The sequence below is a fragment of the Rhinatrema bivittatum genome, chromosome 14 (assembly GCF_901001135.1).
Source record: "Rhinatrema bivittatum chromosome 14, aRhiBiv1.1, whole genome shotgun sequence".
NCBI lineage: Eukaryota > Metazoa > Chordata > Amphibia > Gymnophiona > Rhinatrematidae > Rhinatrema > Rhinatrema bivittatum.
The window spans coordinates 11489843-11511737 of NC_042628.1; the positions used below are offsets into that span (position 1 = coordinate 11489843).

Below are 21895 nucleotides of genomic sequence, written 5' to 3' on the forward strand. Positions count from 1 at the left end.
GCCTATCACTGGAGGGCAGTAAAGTTGTCTGTCTTTTACACAGTGGCCCCTTTCTTCTTCAGGAGATTAGTCTCAAAGTAGGATTTGACATAGAGATTGCATCTTTGATGCGGCTGGCCACCGCTTGTGCTGATCATTTCAGATTGTGAATAGTGAAACGTTAAAATGTTACGTACTAATCTGTTACAGACACCTGTGTATTTGTGTGGAATGATGTCCAGTCTCATTGGATGACTTTTAAGAGTTAGCTCTGTTAGGAAAGTGGTTTAACACGTCCTTTAAATGCTCATCCTGTTGGGTTGCTTACTTACACGGAATACTTTTAAATATTGTTTACTTTCACCTGCTTGCCTTCATATATTTAAGTTCACTAATGCTCTTTGTCACTACTACTTCTAAAGAAGACGTAAAGAATTTTGCATCTCCTTTACATGATCATGATGAGTCTACTTGCAGGGAGAATAACTTCCAAACAAATGCACACAGCGGCATATATGCGCCTATATGGCTGCAAGCATATTTACATAGACATTTTATAATGTGCATATGATATGTGCATTTTATAAATTGCACACGTAGACTTACATATATCAATGCATTGAACATGTGTACCTTTTCCTACCTATTTAAAAAAATATACGTGGATATTTTATACGCAAAAATAAAGTAGGATTCAGTTGCCTAAATCCCAATTTATTCACGTAAATCGGCTGATTTTAAAACATGCACAATTAAATTCACCAGTTTTATCAATTAGTCCACCAGTTTGCCCAGGTCTTCGAGACCTTCCTGGTTCTTCCGCCAGACCTCCCACCCAGTCAGTACTACACAATAGACGGGTTTAAATATTGCTTAGGCTGATGATTAGCAGGTATAAAAATATGCGAGTAACATGGCGAATGCTCGCGCTCAAGTGTTGGCCCCTCCCAGGACCGGCTCTAGACTTCCCCTTTCTTTAGATGCATTTATGTGCACGCAAAAGTGAAAATACATACGACATTTATAAAATGCAGAATACGCGAGTAGATGCTACCTGCGCACGGGCATGCTAATTTATATACGCACAATGACTTGAAGGTTTCCTCCCCGCGGTGTATTTATAGGCGTGTTAAATCTGCCCGAGGCGGGCTTCAAGAATACAGTATTACTTTCTGTGTAAGGGAGCCATTTTCAGAACGCATATTAGATTATTTGTGTAATACTAGCGTTTTGCAGTTGGAAGGCTTTAAAGAAAGAAGGAGTTTGTTCATCAGTGAGAAAAAATGTATAAGTATGTAACGTATGGCTGTGAATTTGTAGGTAGAAGATGATGTTGGCGTGTCTGTCTTTTTATAGGAAATGGCAAGAGACCACGCAGAGATTACAGAGCCTGCAAGCTGTCCAGGCCCTGAATGCAGAAAACGAACAGAAGATTAGGGTGAGATGCTTTATCATATTCCTCTGCTAACCAGGCCGTTTGATTTTCAGGCTTGTTTATTTTTAGAGGGATTCTGCGTGCTGCTGTGCGCTCAGGCCCGGTAGACGTCGGTTGGCAGGGATCCCCCAGGCAGGGCATTGTCTTGCTAAGGTGAGCTGCCTTGTTTCTGTCTGTTCATGCAGACGTTCTAGTTTAGAAACCACTTTGCCGCTCCTAAATTTGGAGCGCTTGCTTCTTCGCCCTTACAGTAAAGCCAGGTCCCCTTGAGGTGCCCAGGGCAGCGATGGAAAGCTACAGAACTGCGGGGGTTTAGGCGGCGGCTCGGGAGAGGTCGGGCCTGTCGCGCTGTCACCGCTTTGTGCTTTGGATTATTGCTTGATGCCAGCGAGCTAGTGTCTGCCCTTGGGAATGTCGTGAAGAGGCAGGGGGGGAGAAGGAGGGGAAATGGATGTTTGTAGTGGGACTGGCTGGATTACAGCCTGGTGGACTGAACTGGAGAGGAGGTGGCGAGAGGGAAAGAGGATAGAAGTCAAGATGATGATGTGGGAAAGCTGGAGTCGTCAGGCTTCTTGAAGCTGCCGGGCAGCAATCTGTAGCAAGAAGCAGCCAGAATAATAGTAGCAGCAGGAGAACGGCTTCCTGATGTTACCCTCTCCAAGTTCTCGCTTTTGCTGTTTTTCCCCGGGGTGGGGGGGGGGGGGGGGGGCTTCATTTGCTACCCCTGTGCTGCACAGGTGATTAGGAAGGTTTGTATGTCTGCAGTAAAGGCAAGAAGGGTGTGTTTTGTGTAGGAAAGAGAGAGCCTTGAGCAGAAATGCTGCTGGACATAGCAGAAGAGCAGCAGGTTTTGTTTTCAAACTATTGTGATATTTGTTATCGAGCCAGCATAAATATTATGCAGGGCTCGTGTGGCTGAGCCTTAAGAATAAACATTCTTCGTATATGGAGCTGTACCGGGCCTGGAGACATGTTCGCCAGGGACCCAGTATGGCTACTGGAACTCTTCCACAGAGCCAAAGGGCTTGCAGAAGCGAAGTGTTGGGAGTTTAACCCTCCTGCCCTGCAGCGTGTGCTTCTTCTGCCTCTTTTTCAGGAGCTGGAGCACAAGCTTTCTGCGCAGGAGCAGGATGCCATGATCGTAAAGAGCATGAAGTCCGAGGTGGCGCGCTTCCCGAAGATGGAGCGAGAGCTGCAGCAGCTTCGGGAGGAGAACGCCTACCACAGGTGAGGGGGGAGGGGAAGAAGAGAAGAACGGGCGTAAACCCCAACGCCCAGGTCCTCCCCCGGGGCCTGATGTTGCTGGTTAGACGCTGAGGTGTTGCTCTGCTTTGATGGTCTAGGAATGAAAAACGCATTACCTTGTACTGGGGGGGGGGGGGGGGGGGGAGGTGCAAGCAAGTGCAAAGCAATAAAACTAGGTTTGCGGACGCAGATCAGAAGTCCCGCATTCTGAGTTTCTGTGACTGAAGAGGGTGGGGCAGACGTGTGAGCAGCACTGAGAGGGTTGTAGATGGAGCAGCGCATTTCTGGAATTGCCTGGGGATGTCTGGGTAGCAGAAGCCTGGGTGCAGAATGCGTCGGGGTTCACCTGCTGGGTACCGTGTGACGGCCTCACTTTATTTTTTTTTTTAAATTGGTTTTTACGCATTTGAGGAAAGAGCTTGTGGAACTTTGTTCCTTTTCTTGAAGGGGAAATGTTTTTTTTTTCCAAAATTTGATTAAACCCTGTGGACCCGTAGCAGGTATGAAACGTTTTGCCCAACTCCTGGGTAAATCGAATCGTGCGAGCAGAGAAGTCGGTAGTTTGCTTGCCCCGAGGTTAAGGTTGGAGACTCATGTGGGAAGGTAATTTAGTCAGGAATATGCTTCCTGGTTTAAAAGAGAAAAAAAATAGAAATGGCTTTTGTTCTCCATTTAATTGTTTTCTCTTTTGACCTCCTCCTTCTCCTCCTTCGGGCCCTTGGCTAAATTGGGACCAGGGTGGATGCCATGAGCCTTCATTTGCAAATCCTTAGGGAATTTCCCCCCCCTTATTTTATATCCCCTTCCCACTAGCCATGGCAGTGATGTTGCTGGCCCAGAACTCTCTGCAGTCATGAGCCCGACTCTGGCCACCAGGTGTTGCCCCCCTTCAGGACTGCAGCTCCCTCCTCTCGCCAGGGGGTGTGGAGTCAAAACTGGGCTTTCTCTGCATGAACCAAGCCCTGGGGTCAGCCCTTCCTCCAGTTCATTTTAATGTAAGTTGGCCCTCTCCCCGCCTGTCTTCCTAGGGAAATGAAGCAGAATAATGCCCTGCTGAAAGAGGAGGTGGAGGGTCTGCGGCGGGTGCTCGAGCGCTACGAGAAGCTGAAGGAAGAGATGGTGAACCTGGAGCTGGAAAACGAGGTGAGCGCTGAGGCCCCTTCCCCCATCTCCGTGGTGGTGGCGCTGAAAGCGGAAGTCGAGATACCAAGCACTTCCATGCCACTCTTGTTATTAAAATGTGTTTTCTTTTAACCTTGTTTAGTAACATTAAAAAAAAAACCACAAACATTTTTGTTTCTTTTTTTTCCCCTTAGAAACTGCTAGAAAGATTGAGGAAATGGGAAAACCAGGAGCAGATAGCCGGCTTAAACATTAGGTAGGTGTGAAAACTGGATGTAGTTCAACCCTTTCTGTTGTTGGTCCTGCCTGTTGGCTGTCGTGCTTGAAGAACAGAGCCGCGAGACGTTTGCAAAAAGACCCGCCGTCGTCATGGTTGCTTTGGTTTTTTTTTGGCTTGGTAGTTTTTTTTCTGCCTCTGTTGGGCTACGGCACCAGGAGCCTTCGTGTGCAAATGCCTGGGATTTTTACTCTTTAAGCCTGCTTCCTCCTCAATTGACCCGGGTACCCCAGAAAGTGGCTGCGCATCCCCGAGTCCTGGCCGCCAGGTGCTACCGCCCGCCCCTCAGGGGGGACTATGTCGGCTGCATCTACAGCAAGGGTCCTGCCTTTCTAGTTCTGTCACTTTTGTTTTGAACAAGTTTATTTCGTCTTCTCGTAACTAACGGAAGCTGTGCTTTCTGTGCTGACGGTGATGGAGAATTTTAGGGAGTTCGGATACCAAGACTGTGCCAGACATCCGCGGTGACCAGGCGTGCGTGCTGGCAGCGGCCGCCGTAGGTGTTCATTTACTTTGAATTGGGAGCTCTCCTCCTTCGAAGTGACCGGTGGGATTGCTGTCGCGGGGACGTGTCATTTTTTGAGATTCTGGCTTTGCTTGCAACGGACTTGCGTAGGGTTTAAATTCTGGGGTTTAGTCGCATGAAAAGCTGATGAGCATTAATCTCCGTAGCACGTACTGACGGGTGGCGTGGCAAATAAACGCGCGCTAGGCCCAAAAACATGACCACTCAACCTTATGGTGAATTTTATATTTCCATTTGCATTTGACCACTAAAATTCATTACTAATCTCTGTGACAAATTCTGATCGCCCAGCATTGGGTGCTTGCGTGAGTTAGGTCATAAAGATGCTAGCCTCCGACTTTAAAATGTCTTTATTGGGTTTTTAGCTTCTTTTTAGTTTGCATAGCGGCACGGCTGTTTGCGAGGGTGGGAAAAGAATAACGTCAGTACGATGTTTGAGCCCAGATGTCACAGGATAAGTTACTCTTCTCCAGAAAAGCAGTAGCATGGTAGAACGAACCTCCTGACAATGTGATCCTTTCCTGAAACCCTGTATTTCCATAAGGCAGAATGCGGTGGGCTGTAAGGCTTATTTTAATGAGCACATCACGTTGTCTTTTCTTGTCCTGTAATTCAAGTAAATATGCGGTCCCCAACAATTCAGAAAGAGCCTGTGGAAACTGTTCCTCTGTTCCTGCCTCATGTTAGTGGGAAAATCACTCAAGTCTGAATAATGAATTCTCTGATGTAGTGGAACTCCGGGCATAGTTCTCAACACGGGATTATTCCACACTGCTTCTCATAGGCCAGCTTTAAATCTCTTCCCAGCCTCTGGCAGCTCAGGTGGGAGGCGTCCGAGTGACTGGATAATTCACCCAAGTTTTACTGTAGCATACATTTTTGGTGATTGTAAACCAAAGTAAGAGATGAAGTCAGAGAGCATTATTCTTGTTGTAAAACAGGAATAACAGCTGCATTGTATGGCAAATTTATGGGTGCTGCAAACAAATTGTATTAACCTCTCCCCTCAAAAAAACAAAAAAAACAAACCTATAACAGAATGAAAATGTGTATTTGGAACATCATGAGCCTTGAATTAATTTGTTTTTACTTTATTTGCAATTATGTTCACATTTGTTGCTCAATCTGTCCTTATTTTTTATTTTTATCCAGATTTGCTTGAGGTTTAAACTAAGAAAGGAAACAGGTCTTTTATGGTAGCCTGGGGAGTTACAAGGAGGGCTGTGGGGCAACTGAAGATCAAGCTTATGAGAATTGTGAGGGTATTGCAGATATTCCTTTAGAACAGTTTCTCTGGCCTCCTCATGGCTGGCTGGAGGTCAGTTTAATTGGCATGACAGTCGTGCACGTTAAGTATTAAGGAAAAGCAGTATAAGAAGAGAATAGCAACGAAACAATTCCTGGGTCCTGGTGGTACTCCCTGTTGTCCCCCTGGTCACGGTACGTTTCTGGCATGATAGCTGGATGCACCGTATTTTGCCGCTCACTGTAGCTGCTATTGCTTCCGTTGCCCCTAGGATTAATCCAAAACGCCTCCTGCACTTACTTTGAGGTTGAAGTTTCTTTTGCTTTCTTCTTGTTTAGGTATGAGGGACAGGACAGATCCAGGACACACAGGGAATGATTAGAGTAGTCTCCCTCCCCTCCCCCCCTTAGGCACATCATGAGAGACAACCTTGGATAAATCAGGCCCCTAAAAGAGAAAAATTGCAATAAAATAGTAAAAGGGCAAAGAAAGTGAATAAACCCCCCCCCCCCCCCCCCCCCCGGAAAAATTTAAAACATGAAATTTGCAAATCTGTAGCAGTTCTGTGCCTTTTCAGTGGCCTTTTATCATTAATTGGGGTGTTTTGTTGAAAAATGCCAGCAACCCTGTAAGGCGCTTCAGTGTGCTACATGGATCTGCCTTTGGTCGTCGTCGTTTCCCCCGAAGGAAGGATCACGACAGAGAGGGCAGCGTGTTACAGTAATGCTCTGTGCCGAGGCTTTCAATAAAGCCAGTGTAGATGAAAGCGTGCTAGAGCTCTGATCTACATAAAGTGCTCAGTGGATAGATGTCTGGAAGTGTCAGTCTGGGACAGAAAAGCACGTACTTAACCTACAGCTATCCAGTACAAAATGTTTCTTCATATCATTAGAAGGTTGCTTGGTGCTTCCTTATCACATTTTGCATGCATGAGATAGCTTTGTGTATTTCTTATGGCTGCCGCATAAATGCAGAAGATCTTTCCCCCTTCCTGCAGGCGTTTTCCTGCCTTATAAAGCCACACTGGCATGAAGGAAAGGGACAGCACTGTCCCTAGATAGCAGTGCCCATGCCCTGAGGCTTTTCCTTGGAGAGCGTCTCTGTGACTCGCTGGTGTTTAAGCTGTTCTGTACCTCAAGCTGTTCAGGTTTAATGAAGTAATTTAGCAGCAGGAGAGAAATGGAAATGAGTGACACTTTATGCTCAACTCTAATAACATCTTCATTTAAAAGCAGACAATTCAATAGAAACTGCTAGTGAGGTTTTTGATTAAACCACATTATATTTAACACAACTTCAGAACATTTTTTTTTAAATAACATAAAGAAGTTAATTGCTCAGTGAAGCACTTTTTTTTTTAGCAAGATTGATACAAGGTGAACATCAGAAAGTTATGTGAATCACATGAATAAATATAATAAATGAATGAATCAAATATGTTGTACATTGGTTTGCTTTCTTTGTGTTTAATGCAAACCTAAGAACTTCTTTATTATCTTAGCCAAGAGCCCAGCGTGCAATTTCTTTCTCAGAGGACAAGCAGGATGACGGTCCTCACATGTGGGTGACATCATCCTATAGAGCCTGGCCTGGAACTTTTATGTGAAAGTGTTTTTTTCTAGAATTTGACTGCCTCACTGAGCATGCCCAGCATACCATCATACCATAAGAACATAAGAAAATGCCATACTCGGTCAGACCAAGGGTCCATCAAGCCCAGCATCCTGTTTCAAACAGGGGCCAATCCAGGCCATAAGAACCTGGCAAGTACCCAAAAACTAAGTCTATTCCATGTAACTGTTGCTAATGGCAGTGGCTATTCTCTAAGTGAACTTAATAGCAGGTAATGGACTTCTCCTCCAAGAACTTATCCAATCCTTTCTTAAACACAGCTATATTAACTGCACTAACCACATCCTCCGGCAACAAATTCCAGAGTTTAATTGTGCGTTGAGTAAAAAAGAACTTGCTCCGATTAGTTTTAAATGTGCCCCATGCTAACTTCATGGAGTGCCCCCTAGTCCTTCTACTATCCGAAAGAGTAAATAACCGATTCACATCTACCCGTTCTAGACCTCTCATGATTTTAAACACCTCTATCCACGTTTCAGTGTGGAGGGCCTGTTCAGTCTTCTCTGCGGAGCCCACCGGTCATGGTTCCTAAATCTCATGCTTCTAATGCTCTTCGTTTTTGGGTAGTTTTGCAAGATTGTTCGTCGCGGGGGCCTCATGATCTTCTTTCATCTCCTGGTAGTTCCCAAGTTTTCAGTCATTCTTTTCTTGCTGTATCTGGACTTCATTTGTTTGCTACTGTCAAATTCGATTTGCCTCCCTTGTTTTCTGGTTGGCCATGTCTAACTGTTTTCAGCGATGCCCTTGGTGCATCAGGTCCATGTCTCACAGATGCCCATGGGGTATCGCATGATGCCTGTGTATGACCGGGGCAACGAGGGGGCACTAGTCCTTGCTGGAACTCATGAATAAGCATTTTGGATATTGGAAGACTGATCCATCGACTTTGAAGTACTGCGGAGCTGAACCAGAATGAGGTTAATGCATCTGCATGGGGGAGGCAGTCCATTCCCTCAACATCTGGCATTGATAGAGACTCGAGGGTTGGGCTATTGCCTGGCCCTTTCCGTTCAAAGAAGGTAGCAAGTTCCAACTCTTCAATATCGCTATGAAGTGAAGACTAAGACGAGCTGGCACTGGTCACTGTTGGTGTGTGATGATGGGAGCTGGGGCAGTCGGGCTGTAGCCAAGAACCCCCAAAGTGATTTTATGGAGAGCAGAATTCATTGCTTTGAGTGATTTTTGATTAATTCATTTTAATAACACACGAACTCATCCTCGCTGATCTCCTGGGAACCACATCAGTCTCCAGGGGTCTGGGTATCAGCCATTGATACACCTCTCAGTTCCCAGGGAGATGTGTCCACCGCTCCTACCTCCCAGTCTGTGTTGGCATCAGCTATCTTTGAGGAGGAGTTGGACGAAAAGGTCCAGCAGGCCTTGGGGAAGGCACAGGGAGGCCTCTGTGCTCTGGCACTGAGGGCATCGGGACAGCTGTGGGCTGAAGTTGAGCCGCTGCACGAGTCCTTCCAGCTGCCTGGCAGCTTTGCATCTGTACTGGTTCCTGGAGGGACACAGGAGTCTGTCAGCTGCTCTGATGGTGATCTCTAGCCCATCGGGAGAGGAAATTTCCCTGAGGTGCCAGAGTTCCTTGGGGCTTTAACTGTAGAATGGGCACAGTCAGCATCTTCACCTACGCACTACTAGTCCGGGTCAGTCTTAGTTCTCCTGAGGATATGGTTATAGATCTGCAGATACCTCTGAAGAGGGGAGATTGATGGGTCTCTCTTCTCTTCTCTTTCTTTTCGAGGAGAAGGAAGTCCTCTCCTGAGGACCTCTTCTTGATTGGTTTCATTAGAAGCATGGTGAAGGCCACCCCTTTTAACTCTGTTGATGGAGGATGATACCAGAAACAAGATGCTGGACATCCTCCAGTTGTGGAGCCCTGTAGGAAGTCATAACAGTCCCAGTTCACAAAATCCTTCAGGAGGTACAGTTGAGGATGTGGGAGAGCCCCCTCTCTGAAGCTCCTGTAAACAAGGAGAGGGATGTAATTTCTCTCATCCAAAAGGCTCCTGGATTCAAAAAAAGGCAGCTACCACACCAATCTGTGGTGGTTGATTCTTTTCTCAAGCGAGCCAAGAGGACTCCTTCTGTGCCCCAGGGAAAGATCTAGAACATTGCTCTCCACTTCAATGATGGGGCTGGAAGAGGAAATGGATGCAGATGACAGCCAACACTGGGCCCTGACTTTTACGGTCCAGGGTACTGATACGTAGACATTAGGGAAAAAGAGCAGGACTGCTTCTGGTCCAAGTCCAAAAAGCAAAGCTTGTTCAAGCAGCATTGCTTGAATTTCTTAGCATTCAGGCAGGTTAATCCACATCAGTCAGTTATGCACATCTACCAACAGAGATGGGGCAAAGCTGACGTAACGGTATATATACACCTGCACCGGCATCAGCCCGCCAGTATTCTCCATCTCCAGCAGATGGTGGATGTTCATTTCCCTACTGGGAATACTTAAAAAGGATAAAAGAAGAAGGAAATTAATTTGCTTCGCTCTCCTGTGGTGATACCTTATGGTCTCTCCCTTAGTCGAGTTTTCCTGAAGTGATATCTATGGATCCCTCCCTCAGACAAGTGCCTCGGTCTGGTATCTGGTCTTCCGGCCTGTCTGAAGAATTTGTTTGAGGGGTAGAACCCAACTCCACTCCTGCCAAGGGCCCATTGTTTTTGTTCCAGGCTGCTGTAGATAAGACAAATGGAAAAAAAGGTTTATTGCTGACAAAATAATTTTGTTGTGCCCGTTGGCATGCTTTGTTTTTTTTTCTCCCTGTTTTCATTGGGGATAGTCTGTAGCAAGGGATTCCCCACATGAGAGTTCTGCTATCCTGTTTGTCCTCCTGAGAAAGCAGTTTCTTACCTGTAAGAAGTGTTCTCTGAGGACAGCAGGATGCCAGTCCTCACAAAACCTTATAATGCTAAAGAACAAGACTTAAGGAGCCTCTGCGAGGACACATGATATAATGGCACGCTGGACATGCTCAGTGAGGCACAGTCATTCTAGAAAGTTTGGCATAAAAATGCCGGGCTCCATCGGATCACGTTGCCCACATGTGAGGACTGATATCCTGCTGTCCTCGGAGAACACCCGTTACAAGTAAGCAACTCTGCTTTTTGCAGCCTGTGTGAGCTGGACTTCCCTACACAGCGATTCCCGCCACACACACACACGATACTGCACAATAAGTAGTATTGTATCTAAGGAGAGAATGGGTCCAAAAGGATATCAAACAGAAATCAATCCTTAGTACATTCTTACCTGGCTGATGCTTTAAGGTGGGACCCTTAGCATCTGTCTGAGTTTGGGTTTAGTGATGCTCTGTAGAACTCCTTTGGCAGCATTATGGCCTGGATTGGCCTCTGTTGGAAACAGGATGCTGGGCTTGATGGACCCTCGGTCTGACCCAGTATGGCATGTTCTTACCTGCAGTCGGTCTTCTGCAACAAGTCCCGGTCACAAGCTGGCTGGAGACAGATGAGTTGCTACTGCTTTACTTGTCCATCACACTTACACTGGGCCCTGTTAAGTTATTTCAGTAAAGTAATGCTACATTAATCTTTGCTGTGTGTGGCTTTTAGCTGAGGAATCCCAGGGACGAAGTCATTCACAAATTTCTCGTGTCCATAAAAGGCATGATAGACATGACATAACTAATGATCGTGTATTGTATGTTGGTTTCACACTGTGCTTTGGGTGTTCACATCCTGTAGCACTGTGAAAAGTCACGGAGCTGCGTCGGTGTCGTCAAGACGTGGAGCATTTTGTGTACAAACTGCCTCCCAGCAGATACTTTAATGATTTTATCATTTTTTTTTTTAACAGTTTCTAAATTGTGTTTTTCTGTTAAAATAGTCAAATATTTCAATGGTCACGTTTTCTCTGCACTGAAAAATATATCTTATGAATTCTTTACTTTTAAAAATACTTTAAGGTGTTTTAGAAAGGAAAGCATTATTGTCTAACAGCATCATGGGACCATGCATTGAAATCTTTGTGGTACAGTTTCTGTATTATGCAGTCAGATTTCCCTGGATTTTATCATTCTTAAAGAACATTTTTTCAGCAGTTCATAGACAATTACTGAGCGATACCAGATTCTCAGATATTACCCAGTCAGCCTCCATTTCAGCTGAACAGATGACTTCATGGTGCACATGTTCGTCCCCTTTCTTCCTTTCTTGTTAAGGCATTTATTTTTCGTGTGTCTTTACAACTTGGAAAAGGATAAAGAAGTGAATTATCTTTTTATGACAGTGCGAGCCTTTGCCCACTAGGTGTTGCACTTTCTTCGCTTAACATTTTTTTTTGGAAGACTTCAATTTCCCTTCCAACAATTTTCTTTTTCTTTTTACAAATCCTGGAGAAAAAAAAAATAGACCAAATATAATCAACCGCTGTGATCTGGAGATAGATCTGACAATTGTTCGGCTAGGGTATTTGTCTTGCTCTCTTAAAAGGGACGCATCGATGCAGCCAATTACAGATTTGGCTGAGACTATCTGAATACGAGTGTACGCTGCTGTCAGGTACAGTACACCTTTGGGAGGGAGAATTACTGGAAGATGTTCCATGCTCTGCAAATATTTTATCAGAGCATTTTTTTTTCTTCATTCCCTGAAGACTCTGATTGCTTAATCGTAGTGTGTGCTGCGTAAGATTGGTGGATATCTGTGTATTTAAGTGAACTAACTTGTATGGGGTAGGAAACAGAAACAAGTTATGTTAGTAGTTATATACCGCCATCCTCGAATGGAGGTTCAACCCAAAACAATCAGTACCTAAAAATACAATAACATATCCATAATCTAAATGTGCATCAGGTAAATAGAATTAGCAAAACACGGTGAGAGTTCAATACATAATTTCAGAATAATAAACATTTTCCTAAAATTCAACAAAGTCCCACGTCCTACTCACTAAGTGTAAGACAACGTGAGTCCCAAATAAAATGGATTACAATTAAAGTGCAAAACCAATTACAGACAGGACTGCCATGCCCCCTCCTGATGAGTTGGCATCTTGTGATTTCTTTCTCTCTCATCTGCATAGAACCTGGAATGTTGTAGGGCAGTGGTCCCCAATCCTGTCCTGGGGGCCCACCAGCCAGTCGGGTTTTCAGGATATCCACAATGAATATGCATATGAGAGAATTTGCATGTTATGGAGGCAGTGCATGCAAATTTTCTCTCCTGCATATTCATTGTGGGTATCCTGAAAACCCGACTGGCTGGTGGGGCTCCCAGGATAGGGTTGGGGACCACTGTTTTGGGTACTTGCAGCCATTCAGCATAGGATAGAACTCTCCCCCCCCCCCCCCCCCCCCCCCCCCCAAATCTTTCCACTCGCGTGACTTGGAAAAACTCCACAGCATCCCACGGAAAAGATGATGAGCTTTCTCACTCGAATCCTCAAGGATTCCACTACCTAAAGAGGTTAGGCTTTCTATATGTCGTCCGTGTGCTGATGGGGTTCATAAGTGTGAATCGGATCTATCACGCACAGATGAATTGTAGGCATTTACAGATTGCTCGCCCCGGAAGTGTAACTGGTGGGTCGTTGTTTGAGGGTTGATGGAAAATCCTAGTTTGACCAAAGAAGTCACCTTGGGTACAGCTCCTCCGTCTTATGGGAGTGCTCCTTACCTCCGTATCTTAATAGAATGTAACTCGCTTACTGGGGTTTAATCCCAAGGGCAGACCAATTTATTCTTCGGGGCTACTCCGGCTAGCACTCTTCCCATACACAACTCTTTCTCCAGTGTCTCTATTCTCTTTCTCCCACTGGTGGAACATTTTGTGGGGGGAAGCTCTCGCTTATGGCCCAGACCAGTGGTGTGTGTCTCTCTCTCTCTCTCTGTCTCTGGTGTTAGCCGCTACACCCCAGGGTGTGAGATGCTGGGTCAAACCAGGCAGGACAAGGCACTGGGTGTTAAATTTAAATGTTTACTGATTCTTTAACAATTGAATTAAAGTCCATTTTCAATAAAGATGAAAGTGCAGCTGACTGATGTACAAAGATGTTTTTTCTCTTCTGGGTAGGTGTCCTTTATCTCAGGTATCCGGGTAAAGCTTCCCATGGTGATATTAAACTGCACAAAGCTTTCCCAGTGGGCTAAATGGAAATCCAATTGGAAGGGGTCCCCTCAAACACGAAAAAGTCCTACCTGAGTCTAGTTTATTCGCGATTACCCTGCCTGTCTTAAGTCCCATGGGATGGAGATCAGAGTGGGAACTCCCAGAATCTTGGTCTTTCTACTCCGTTTTAATACTGGTGACTTCTCTGGCAGTGGCCATTAGCCGCTGTCCCGGGGACACGCACGCTGGCAGCCAGTCAGCTCGCGCAAACTACTTCTGCTCCAAGAGAGCATTAAGTAGTAAAATAAAAAAAAAAAAAAAATGTAGGTTGCTGGGAAGGGTTTAGGGAGTGGGGCGGAGAGGGGAGGGAGTTCAGGTAGGGGGGGGTTGGGAACTTGGGAAGGCCCATCTGCGTCGCCGCACGCATGTTATACAATCACATCCATGCGCGCGTGAAAGGAACCGCACGCGCATGTTTTAAAATCTACCCCTATATCAGTAGTAAACCTAATGACTGATGTGTTTGCTAATAAAATGTGCTGAGATTTTTAGCTCACATTTTCCAGAGTATTTTCAGTGCATCGGCCTCCAGATGTTGCTGCTGTTTAACTAGATGTACTCTATGCCTCTCTGAGATCACTTCCCTATAGGTTGTGTGTGTGCAGTTCTCTGAGCTGCATACAACTTCAGTTTTCCAAGGATTTTTAAAAATTATATTTTCGCAAGATTCCAGCAATAAGATTTTATTAACAGCGTTTTTAATTGTTGACTGAAAGAAAGGTAAAGCAGATACATCTGAGCTTTTGTGCGACCCCAGGCTATATCACAGACGTGTAAGGAATGAGCAGATCTGCACCACTTGGCTGGGTTAATGCAGCTGCTGTGCTTACAGGACACACAAAGTTCATTTAGCTCATGGGAGAGCTCTGTAATTAGGATTAACGATCTGTAAACATATTGCCACTTTTATGGCTGCTTCTACTGACAAGACTTCCATGTAAAACAAGATGTCCTTTTCTGGTGGAGTTTCCTAATGTAAAAAGACAGAAAATAATTGCATCAGGAAGAAGAGTAACTTGGAAATGACTATGAGCCTAAGGCTCACTCTGGTGCCAGTTTCCTTCCTTTATTTTATGCTGGGGTAGGACTGAATCAAAACTCACGGTTTTTAGGTGTGAGATTGAGTCTGTGTATGAAGGTTTTGTGAGATTGATGTGAAATGTATGGTAATTGTTGGCACTTGGTGGATATATTCAGATCAAGTGTAAGTTGTTGGCAGAGGATAGTCCCTCTTGGCCTTTTGACAGAGTGAGAACCTTTATAACAAGAGGGATTAACACCCTGACCCCACCTGGGGAACAAGCAATGACCTAGCCAAAGTAAGAGTGTGAAATCTCCAGTAAAAATAATAATAAAAAAAAAAAATCCCATGGTGCACTGCATCGGGTGCAACTTGTTCCTTAGACCCTTCTCTTGACCTGCATGCCTGTCCTAAAAAATCTCATAGTTTTGAAATATGTTAAGTCTTTTTGATTTATTCTCTGATTCTTGCTGCCATGATCTGCAGTAAACCCTATCTGCAGGTGACTACCTGGATTATAGGCGAGGTTTATGCAAATACTTTTCTTTTGGGGGTTGTGAAGGGAAAGATGGCTTGCCCCCATCTCTTATCACTCTAAAAGGCCCTTGTCTTTATTTGGTTGTCTTTATTTTTTTTTAATCTCACTGGACAGAAGAGAGCATAAAGCACTAATGATGATTAATAGTGAAGAAATAGTTGTCCTTAAGATTAGGGTTAATTCCTTGAGTCCCTTTGGTTCTCTAGCTACGTTTTATTTTAGCACTGTTGTTTGTTATCGCTTTATGTGGGTGGTACCGCAGCCATCGCGTCTGCTCAGAAATTTGCAGGTCCGTGTGCCCCTTTGGTGGAGAGGAACCACCTCCTGGGGCCTGGACTCGCTGCTTTTTGTGCCACGTGTCCGTACGATGAGGAAAGATGGCAAGAGCAGTGCTACTGAGCCGATACACGGGTGAACCTGCCTGAGGGAAGAGAGAATTCCCTCGTCCTAGTGCGTGGTTGATTTTTCATGCTCGTTTATCCTGGCTGCTTCTAACGAGCCTCTCCTCTGAGAGCGGTGAGAGGTCAGTTTTAGGCGCATGATTACACCTGAACTGGAATGTTGTTGGAGTGCTCTTATAATTTTAGCATGAAGATGAACGTCAGAAAAAAATGATTATTTAATTTGTCTCCATTGGGGGGGGGGGGGAAGGGAGGGAAAAAAAAGTCTTTATATGTGCGCTGATTTGCCGAAGTGTCCAGAGAAGTAATAGACACTTAGGGCGACCCATACGAGCTGATGTATCTGACATTCTGCCAGCTGTGGAAATCAAATTTGCTGGAGCTGAACACAGCACTGACGTTTCCCCGGTTTCTTTTCCTGAGCACCTGAAAAGCATGGAGGAGATTTCTTCAACCTCAGAATATGACCCCAAGTAGTAGAAATAAGCTAGCGGGTTCCTCCCATGTAATTCTGTATTCACCCACTGTCCCTTGCTGCTAGACGTGCCACTCACCATATTCTGAGATTGCTTTGCTAATGTCTCAGTTCAGTGATGTTTCCATTACACTGCCGCCTCTTACGTTGATGTGCGGCTCGGCTTCTTTTCCCATGTCTCGTGCACTTTCCCTCGTTCGCTCCATTTCTCTTCTTTCATGCTTTGTTAGTTTACTTTGCCTTCCTCTTGCTTGCCACGCAGATGATAGCCTTCAAGACTGGTTGCTGGTGTTGATGTGACGGGAGTGGCAAGGCCTTGATATAAACTGATCTATTGATTGTAACAGTCTTCCTTTGGAAGCTTAGCAGCAGAAGCTGGTTTGGTTTATCTAGAGAACGCTGCTAATTCGTTTGGCATTTTTATGTTGCATGCCTGAAACCGAAGACCATTTTGAAGGTAAGTGGGGAAAACGAACTAAACAGAGGTTGCTTGAGTTAGGACGGCTGTGCAACGTCATCCTGGCCTCTCCTTTATTATTGTTTGAAAGGAAGAAGGAATACGAGATCTCCCTGTCTGTATGTGTTCGCCACACCCAAGAATTCTTGTGTTTGGTGTCTGTCACGCCAAATTTTCAGGATATGTCAGGGGGTGCAAAAGAATCCTGACAAGTATTTTTTTGGAGATCCACACATACCTGTGGATGCGCATCTCGGAAAGTAGACTCCATTAATTCTGCATGGCGCTTTTTGCTGTATGATGCAGACAATATGCACTGATGGAGGAGGCAGAGAAGAGGAACGACAGAGAGATACCGAAGGAGTGATAGGATAACCAGGAGAGCACATATGTAGAGATGCCAGATGAAAAAGTTTAGGTGTATATATGAGTCAGCAAAGTGTATTTAAATGTTGTACACTAAGTCTGATGTAAAATGGTGATTTAGTAATGAATTAATCTTTTTGCATTGTATTTGGGAGTGCAAAGTGTAGTTAGTGCTTTTTGGAAAAAGTTGCTCGTCCTTTCGTTGTGACTCCTCATTCTGCTATTTTGCACATACTCTCAGTTTTGATAGGGTTTCTGTACTGTAATTATGCTTTGCATGCAGGGTTCAGGGTTTGTGTATCCCTTACTCTCCTGCTTTTTGTTTCCAGGTTATATGCGGGGGTGTGTATATATTGAAGGCTATAAAGGTAGTTTGTTTATTTCACCATATTTGTAAGCCATCTTTCTGAAAACAATCACGCCTACTCGCGATGTTACATAGTAACTATAAAGAGTTGAATGTGCATAATAGTTGAGCTTTTTGGGAGACAATTTTGGGGGTGGGGGGGGGATTTCAGCACCCACCTGCTAAGCTCTCCCCTGACCTCAAGGGGCTCTCCCGCTTTTTAGAACAAGTCCCCGAGTATCTCCCTCAACACCCTTTCCCTCCTACATGCCCACTAGAGAACTCCAACCCTCCCAAACAATTCTCTCCTCCCCTCCTCTAGCTTCAGCTAGACCACTCTGTGTACGAGAATTTGTACCTTCGGTTGTGCTTCAGAAGTTCGGAGCAAGGTGCCACTACCACTACACCTGGAGCCGCGTTACTTCGCTTTCAGGAAGAATGCTAAGGCATGGTGCCCCCCCTTCCCTTGGAGTCCCCTCGTCAGGAGAGGATTGCAGGTTATACACCCTGGGCTCTCTCAGTGCTGTCCACTGTAGATGTGAGTCGGCTGCGGTCTGTAAATGACCTTTGACCCAAGGTACTGAGACTGTTAGTTTAAAACTTGGTGTGTATGTAATCCGCCTGGAGGCCATTCATGGAAGAAGGCGGAATATCAGATATTTATAAATAAATATTGGCTATAAAGGCAGAGTATTTTAAAAATAAATAAAACCTTGATCACCAAGACCCAAATTTAAGCATAACTGCCCCTCAAATAACCGGTTAGATTTTTCCTCATTTTTGCTTATTGTAGCATCGTGTATAACAGTTATTACATAAGAATTACTGTAGATAAGACCAGCATATTACTAGGATTTATTACAGGTAAGAGTTCATTATAATTAGAAGATTGTTCGTTATAGATAGGCCTCCAAATGAATGTAAACTGGGGTTTAACGTTTGAAAGCCATTAGCCATCTCGCCATGTCTTTTGAAAACCACCATGTAACATAAAACAGGTTTTTACCAGCACACTGCCCCCTGGGAAAGTAGCATGTGCTATGCCAGCTCATTTCTCCTCCTCTGCAGCACTGATTACTCTGCTAGCTCGTTAGGTTTGCCGCCTCCCCTGGAGGTTGCATTTGGCTTGGTTTTACATTGGACACCCTGTGAAATCATTCTTATTGAAAGTTGGGCTCGAAATGCGTATTTTTTTTGCAGATGTCCAGGTCAGCGTTTTTGAAATTACTGTAGGAAACTAATTGATTTCAGGTGTTTGCTTAAACTTTTACAGTGATTCATTGCAGCCTTTTCATTGACTATCTTTGCTTTTTGAAACCTTTGCAAATTTCATAGGTACAGGTCCCTGCTGGTAGCCCAGTTTGCCTGTTTAATCCAGGCAGAACTTCTAATCAGACCTAGAAAAAGCCATAAATAGGATTCCATCTGCATCTGTTGTACATAGTAAAGTAGGAGGTGACAGCAGAAAAAGCAATTGGCCTTTCCAGCCTGGCTAGTAATTCCTGTCTACACTGCAAGGCTAGGTCTCCGCTGTCAGCCATAGAGCATTGAATGCCTGTAGGATATTCTTCACCCCCTTGAGAACGTCATGGATGCTGCCACCATGAGATGCAGAAATGGCAGATTTCCATTGGAAAGGAAACATTAGAACTAGGGGGGTCACGGAATGAAACTCCAGGGGGGACGACTCAGAACCATCGTCAGGAAATATTTCTGCACGGAGAGAGTGGTGGTTGCCCAGAATGCCCTTCTGGAGGAGGTGGTAAACATAAAACAGTCAAAGAATTCAAAGGGACATTGATAAACACCGTGGATCCCCAAAGGCTGAAGGATGGAAATGAAGGAAAGGGTGTGAAGGGGTAACCTGCTCACTGGCGGTTGCTATTAACAATATGCATGGGGGTTACAACCCTTAACCAAAAAGCCTGTTGCAAGTGCTCTCTGCTTTGTCATCACTCTCCACTTTAACGGTGTGGGGGGAAAATGGGAATTGGACTCAGGACAATCAACACGGGCCCCGACTTTTTACGGTCTGGGGTACTGATACGCAGACATCAGGAAAAAAGAACCAGGATTGCTTCTACGGCCAAGTTCAAAAGCACAGCACATCTAGCAGCACTATCTGAATTTTCAAGATGGCTTCTCACCCAGTAAAAAGTTGCGTTGTTAATATATAAGGCATTGGGGGTAAACTGCACGGAGAGGCAGTTTCTACCCTTAACAGAAACATGGGGGTAACCTGCACAGAGAGGCAGTTTCTACCCTTAACAGAAACATGGGGGTAACCTGCACGGAGAGGCAGTTTCTACCCTTAACAGAAACATGGGGGTAACCTGCATGGAGCGGCAGTTGCTACCATAGGTAACGTGCTGCGCAGATTAGATGGACCATTTTGGTCTTTTTTGGTCATCAATACTATGTTACTATGCATGTGGCAAAAAGCTCTACAGCAGGTGTGTAGCAAAATGGCAGCCAAAAACATTATGTATGAATGAGATGGGCCAACATGAGCAAGCTGGACAGACAGTATTCCAAAAACTTTTGTCGTCTTTGTCTGATAATATTTTGTCAGTAATTGTGAAAGAAAGAAACAGGGCAGATAATGTAAGTTCAGGGAGTGGAATGATTCATCCTGATAGCATAAAGACATGGAAGTAGTTGAATGATATTGAACTAAGGCATACATAGGCTGCTTCATTTTTGTGGCTTGTTCCACAGAGAGCACAAAACCCTAAAAGAGTTTTGGCCTCCTCACGCAGGTTATTCTTGTTTTCATGCCACCACGAGTCTGGAAAGATTTCAGCAAATGGCAGCGCACATAGGTGGTGTATGTTTTAATTTCTATGTATGTTTCAATGTGATCTACATTGGATGTAATTGTGGATTTTCAGAATATGCAAATATTAAATAAATAAAGTTAAGCAAGCAGAATGGTGAACTGTAAATGAGCTTTCTGTAATGTGTGGCCACTGTGAATGAGCTTCAAAAATGGTATGTGCCAGGGCTACACCTGACCCATGGACAAAGCAGTTCATATCTACTTGGGCAAACAAGCTGGAAAGGAACAGCACAAACAGGTAGCTATGCTCTATAAAAACTTGTTTGACTCTGGTACATATCAGGAAGGAATGTTGTGGAGGATGATTTTTTTTTCGCCAGCACAGACCGAGCAGAAAAATTGTTAAATGAAAACCTGATCTACCTAGGCACCATCAAGAGAAACATTCCACATGAAATGTAGCCTCATCCCAAAAGAGAGAAATTTCCGTTCATCTTTTCTTTTGCTGTGGATCTCTTCTTAGCATCATACGTGCCCAGGAAGCCTAAAGTAACGTTGCTGTCAACGGTGCACTATGATACGACGTAGTTGGAGAGGAAAGAAACCCACTTATTATGGACTATAAGAAAATCAAATTTTGGGTGAGCAGCCTGGATCACTTAGTACATATAACTGCTTGTGAATGCAGAGCAAACAGGTGGCCAGTGACCGTGTTTTTCCATATGTTTGATGTTGATGCAATTACCAGTTTTGTTTGGATGAGAAATCATCCTACTTGGAAGATCAGATTAACTTCAGAAAGATGGCCCCAGTTCCTTATTCAGCTGGGAGAGCAGTTGATCGATGGAGTGATCAGATGACGATTGCAAAATGCCAATAATCTGATCAGGCCAATCAGAACCGCCTTGCTTGCATTGGATTACAGAGTCCAGTAGCCAGCACTGCACTTGCTGAGGGGGAAAAGGGCATGGACCCAAAACAGGAGACAAATTATGAAGCTGGTATAAGGACTGCAGAAGGTTTGTGTACAGGGAGCACATAACTACTCTATAAAGCTGTGTTGAGTGAAAAAAGTCGGTAAAAGCAAAAGTTTATTCCTGAGAAAAAGGTGTTTACTTTCTAAATTATAAAAATGTTCCCCTGGAAAATGAGTTTCTTTTAAAACTAAATGAAGTTTAATGTTAACAAAATAAACTCTTTTTTCCAGAGTGACTTTGGGTATTTGGATCAGGGTCCAAAAGGACCCCAGAGTTGCTGTAATGTCTTTGAGGTCTGAATGTTCCCCATACAGTATTAATGGTTTTCTTTTCATGACGGGTGATAAGGCTGTTAAGGTGCAAAAAAACAAAGAATGAGAATTATTCTTGTTCAGCCCTGCAGGATTCCTTAACCACGTAAATGGCCAAATAACTGGAAGTGTTCAACCCTTCTCCATTTTCTCATGCTGCAAAAAAAATGATATGAAGGCTGGTTCCGGGAATAGTGAGCTGAGTTCTGTGAGCAATTTTTTGCAAGTCTTTGAATTTCATAGAAAAGAAACTACAGAGTTGGCAGAGATGGGTGTCCCAAGCTTCATGTCTCTTACCATGCCGCACTTCAGCTTTGAATATATATTTCTTCTTTCAGTGGTAGTTTTTTCTTTAATCTATTTGACACTCAGACTTATCCTTTTGCATCAATCTGAGAAATGGAATGGAGGCCTTTTTGCACATCTGGAATTTGCTGAAGCCTTCGCAAGTATGTGGGTTTTAAATATACTTATGAGGCTATTTTTGTACCATTCAGTATGTATCGTGAGTAAATCGCAGCTCTGTTCAATTCCATGGTCTGTTTTTAGCTGTATAACAAGTCAAACGGTCTGGGGCGAAGTTGAGTATTTTGGGTTTTTGTTAATTCAGCAGTTCTTTTC

The 21895-nt window shown here is 44.4% G+C and overlaps 1 protein-coding gene across 5 annotated transcripts in view; it reads left to right on the forward strand.

Moving 5' to 3' along the window:
- The window catches only part of MAD1L1 (mitotic arrest deficient 1 like 1), an 841854-nt gene that overhangs the window by 13684 nt on the left and 806275 nt on the right, over positions 1–21895 (forward strand). For all 5 annotated transcript variants that reach the window (XR_003852570.1, XR_003852571.1, XM_029576299.1 and 2 more), the window contains 4 exons: positions 1336–1417; positions 2511–2641; positions 3688–3802; positions 3976–4037. Coding sequence is in view for 3 of the 5 variants with exons in the window: in XM_029576299.1 (XP_029432159.1) it covers positions 1336–1417; positions 2511–2641; positions 3688–3802; positions 3976–4037 (390 nt within the window). In the remaining 2 variants the exon portion in view is untranslated. The remainder of the gene's footprint in view (positions 1–1335; positions 1418–2510; positions 2642–3687; positions 3803–3975; positions 4038–21895) is intronic.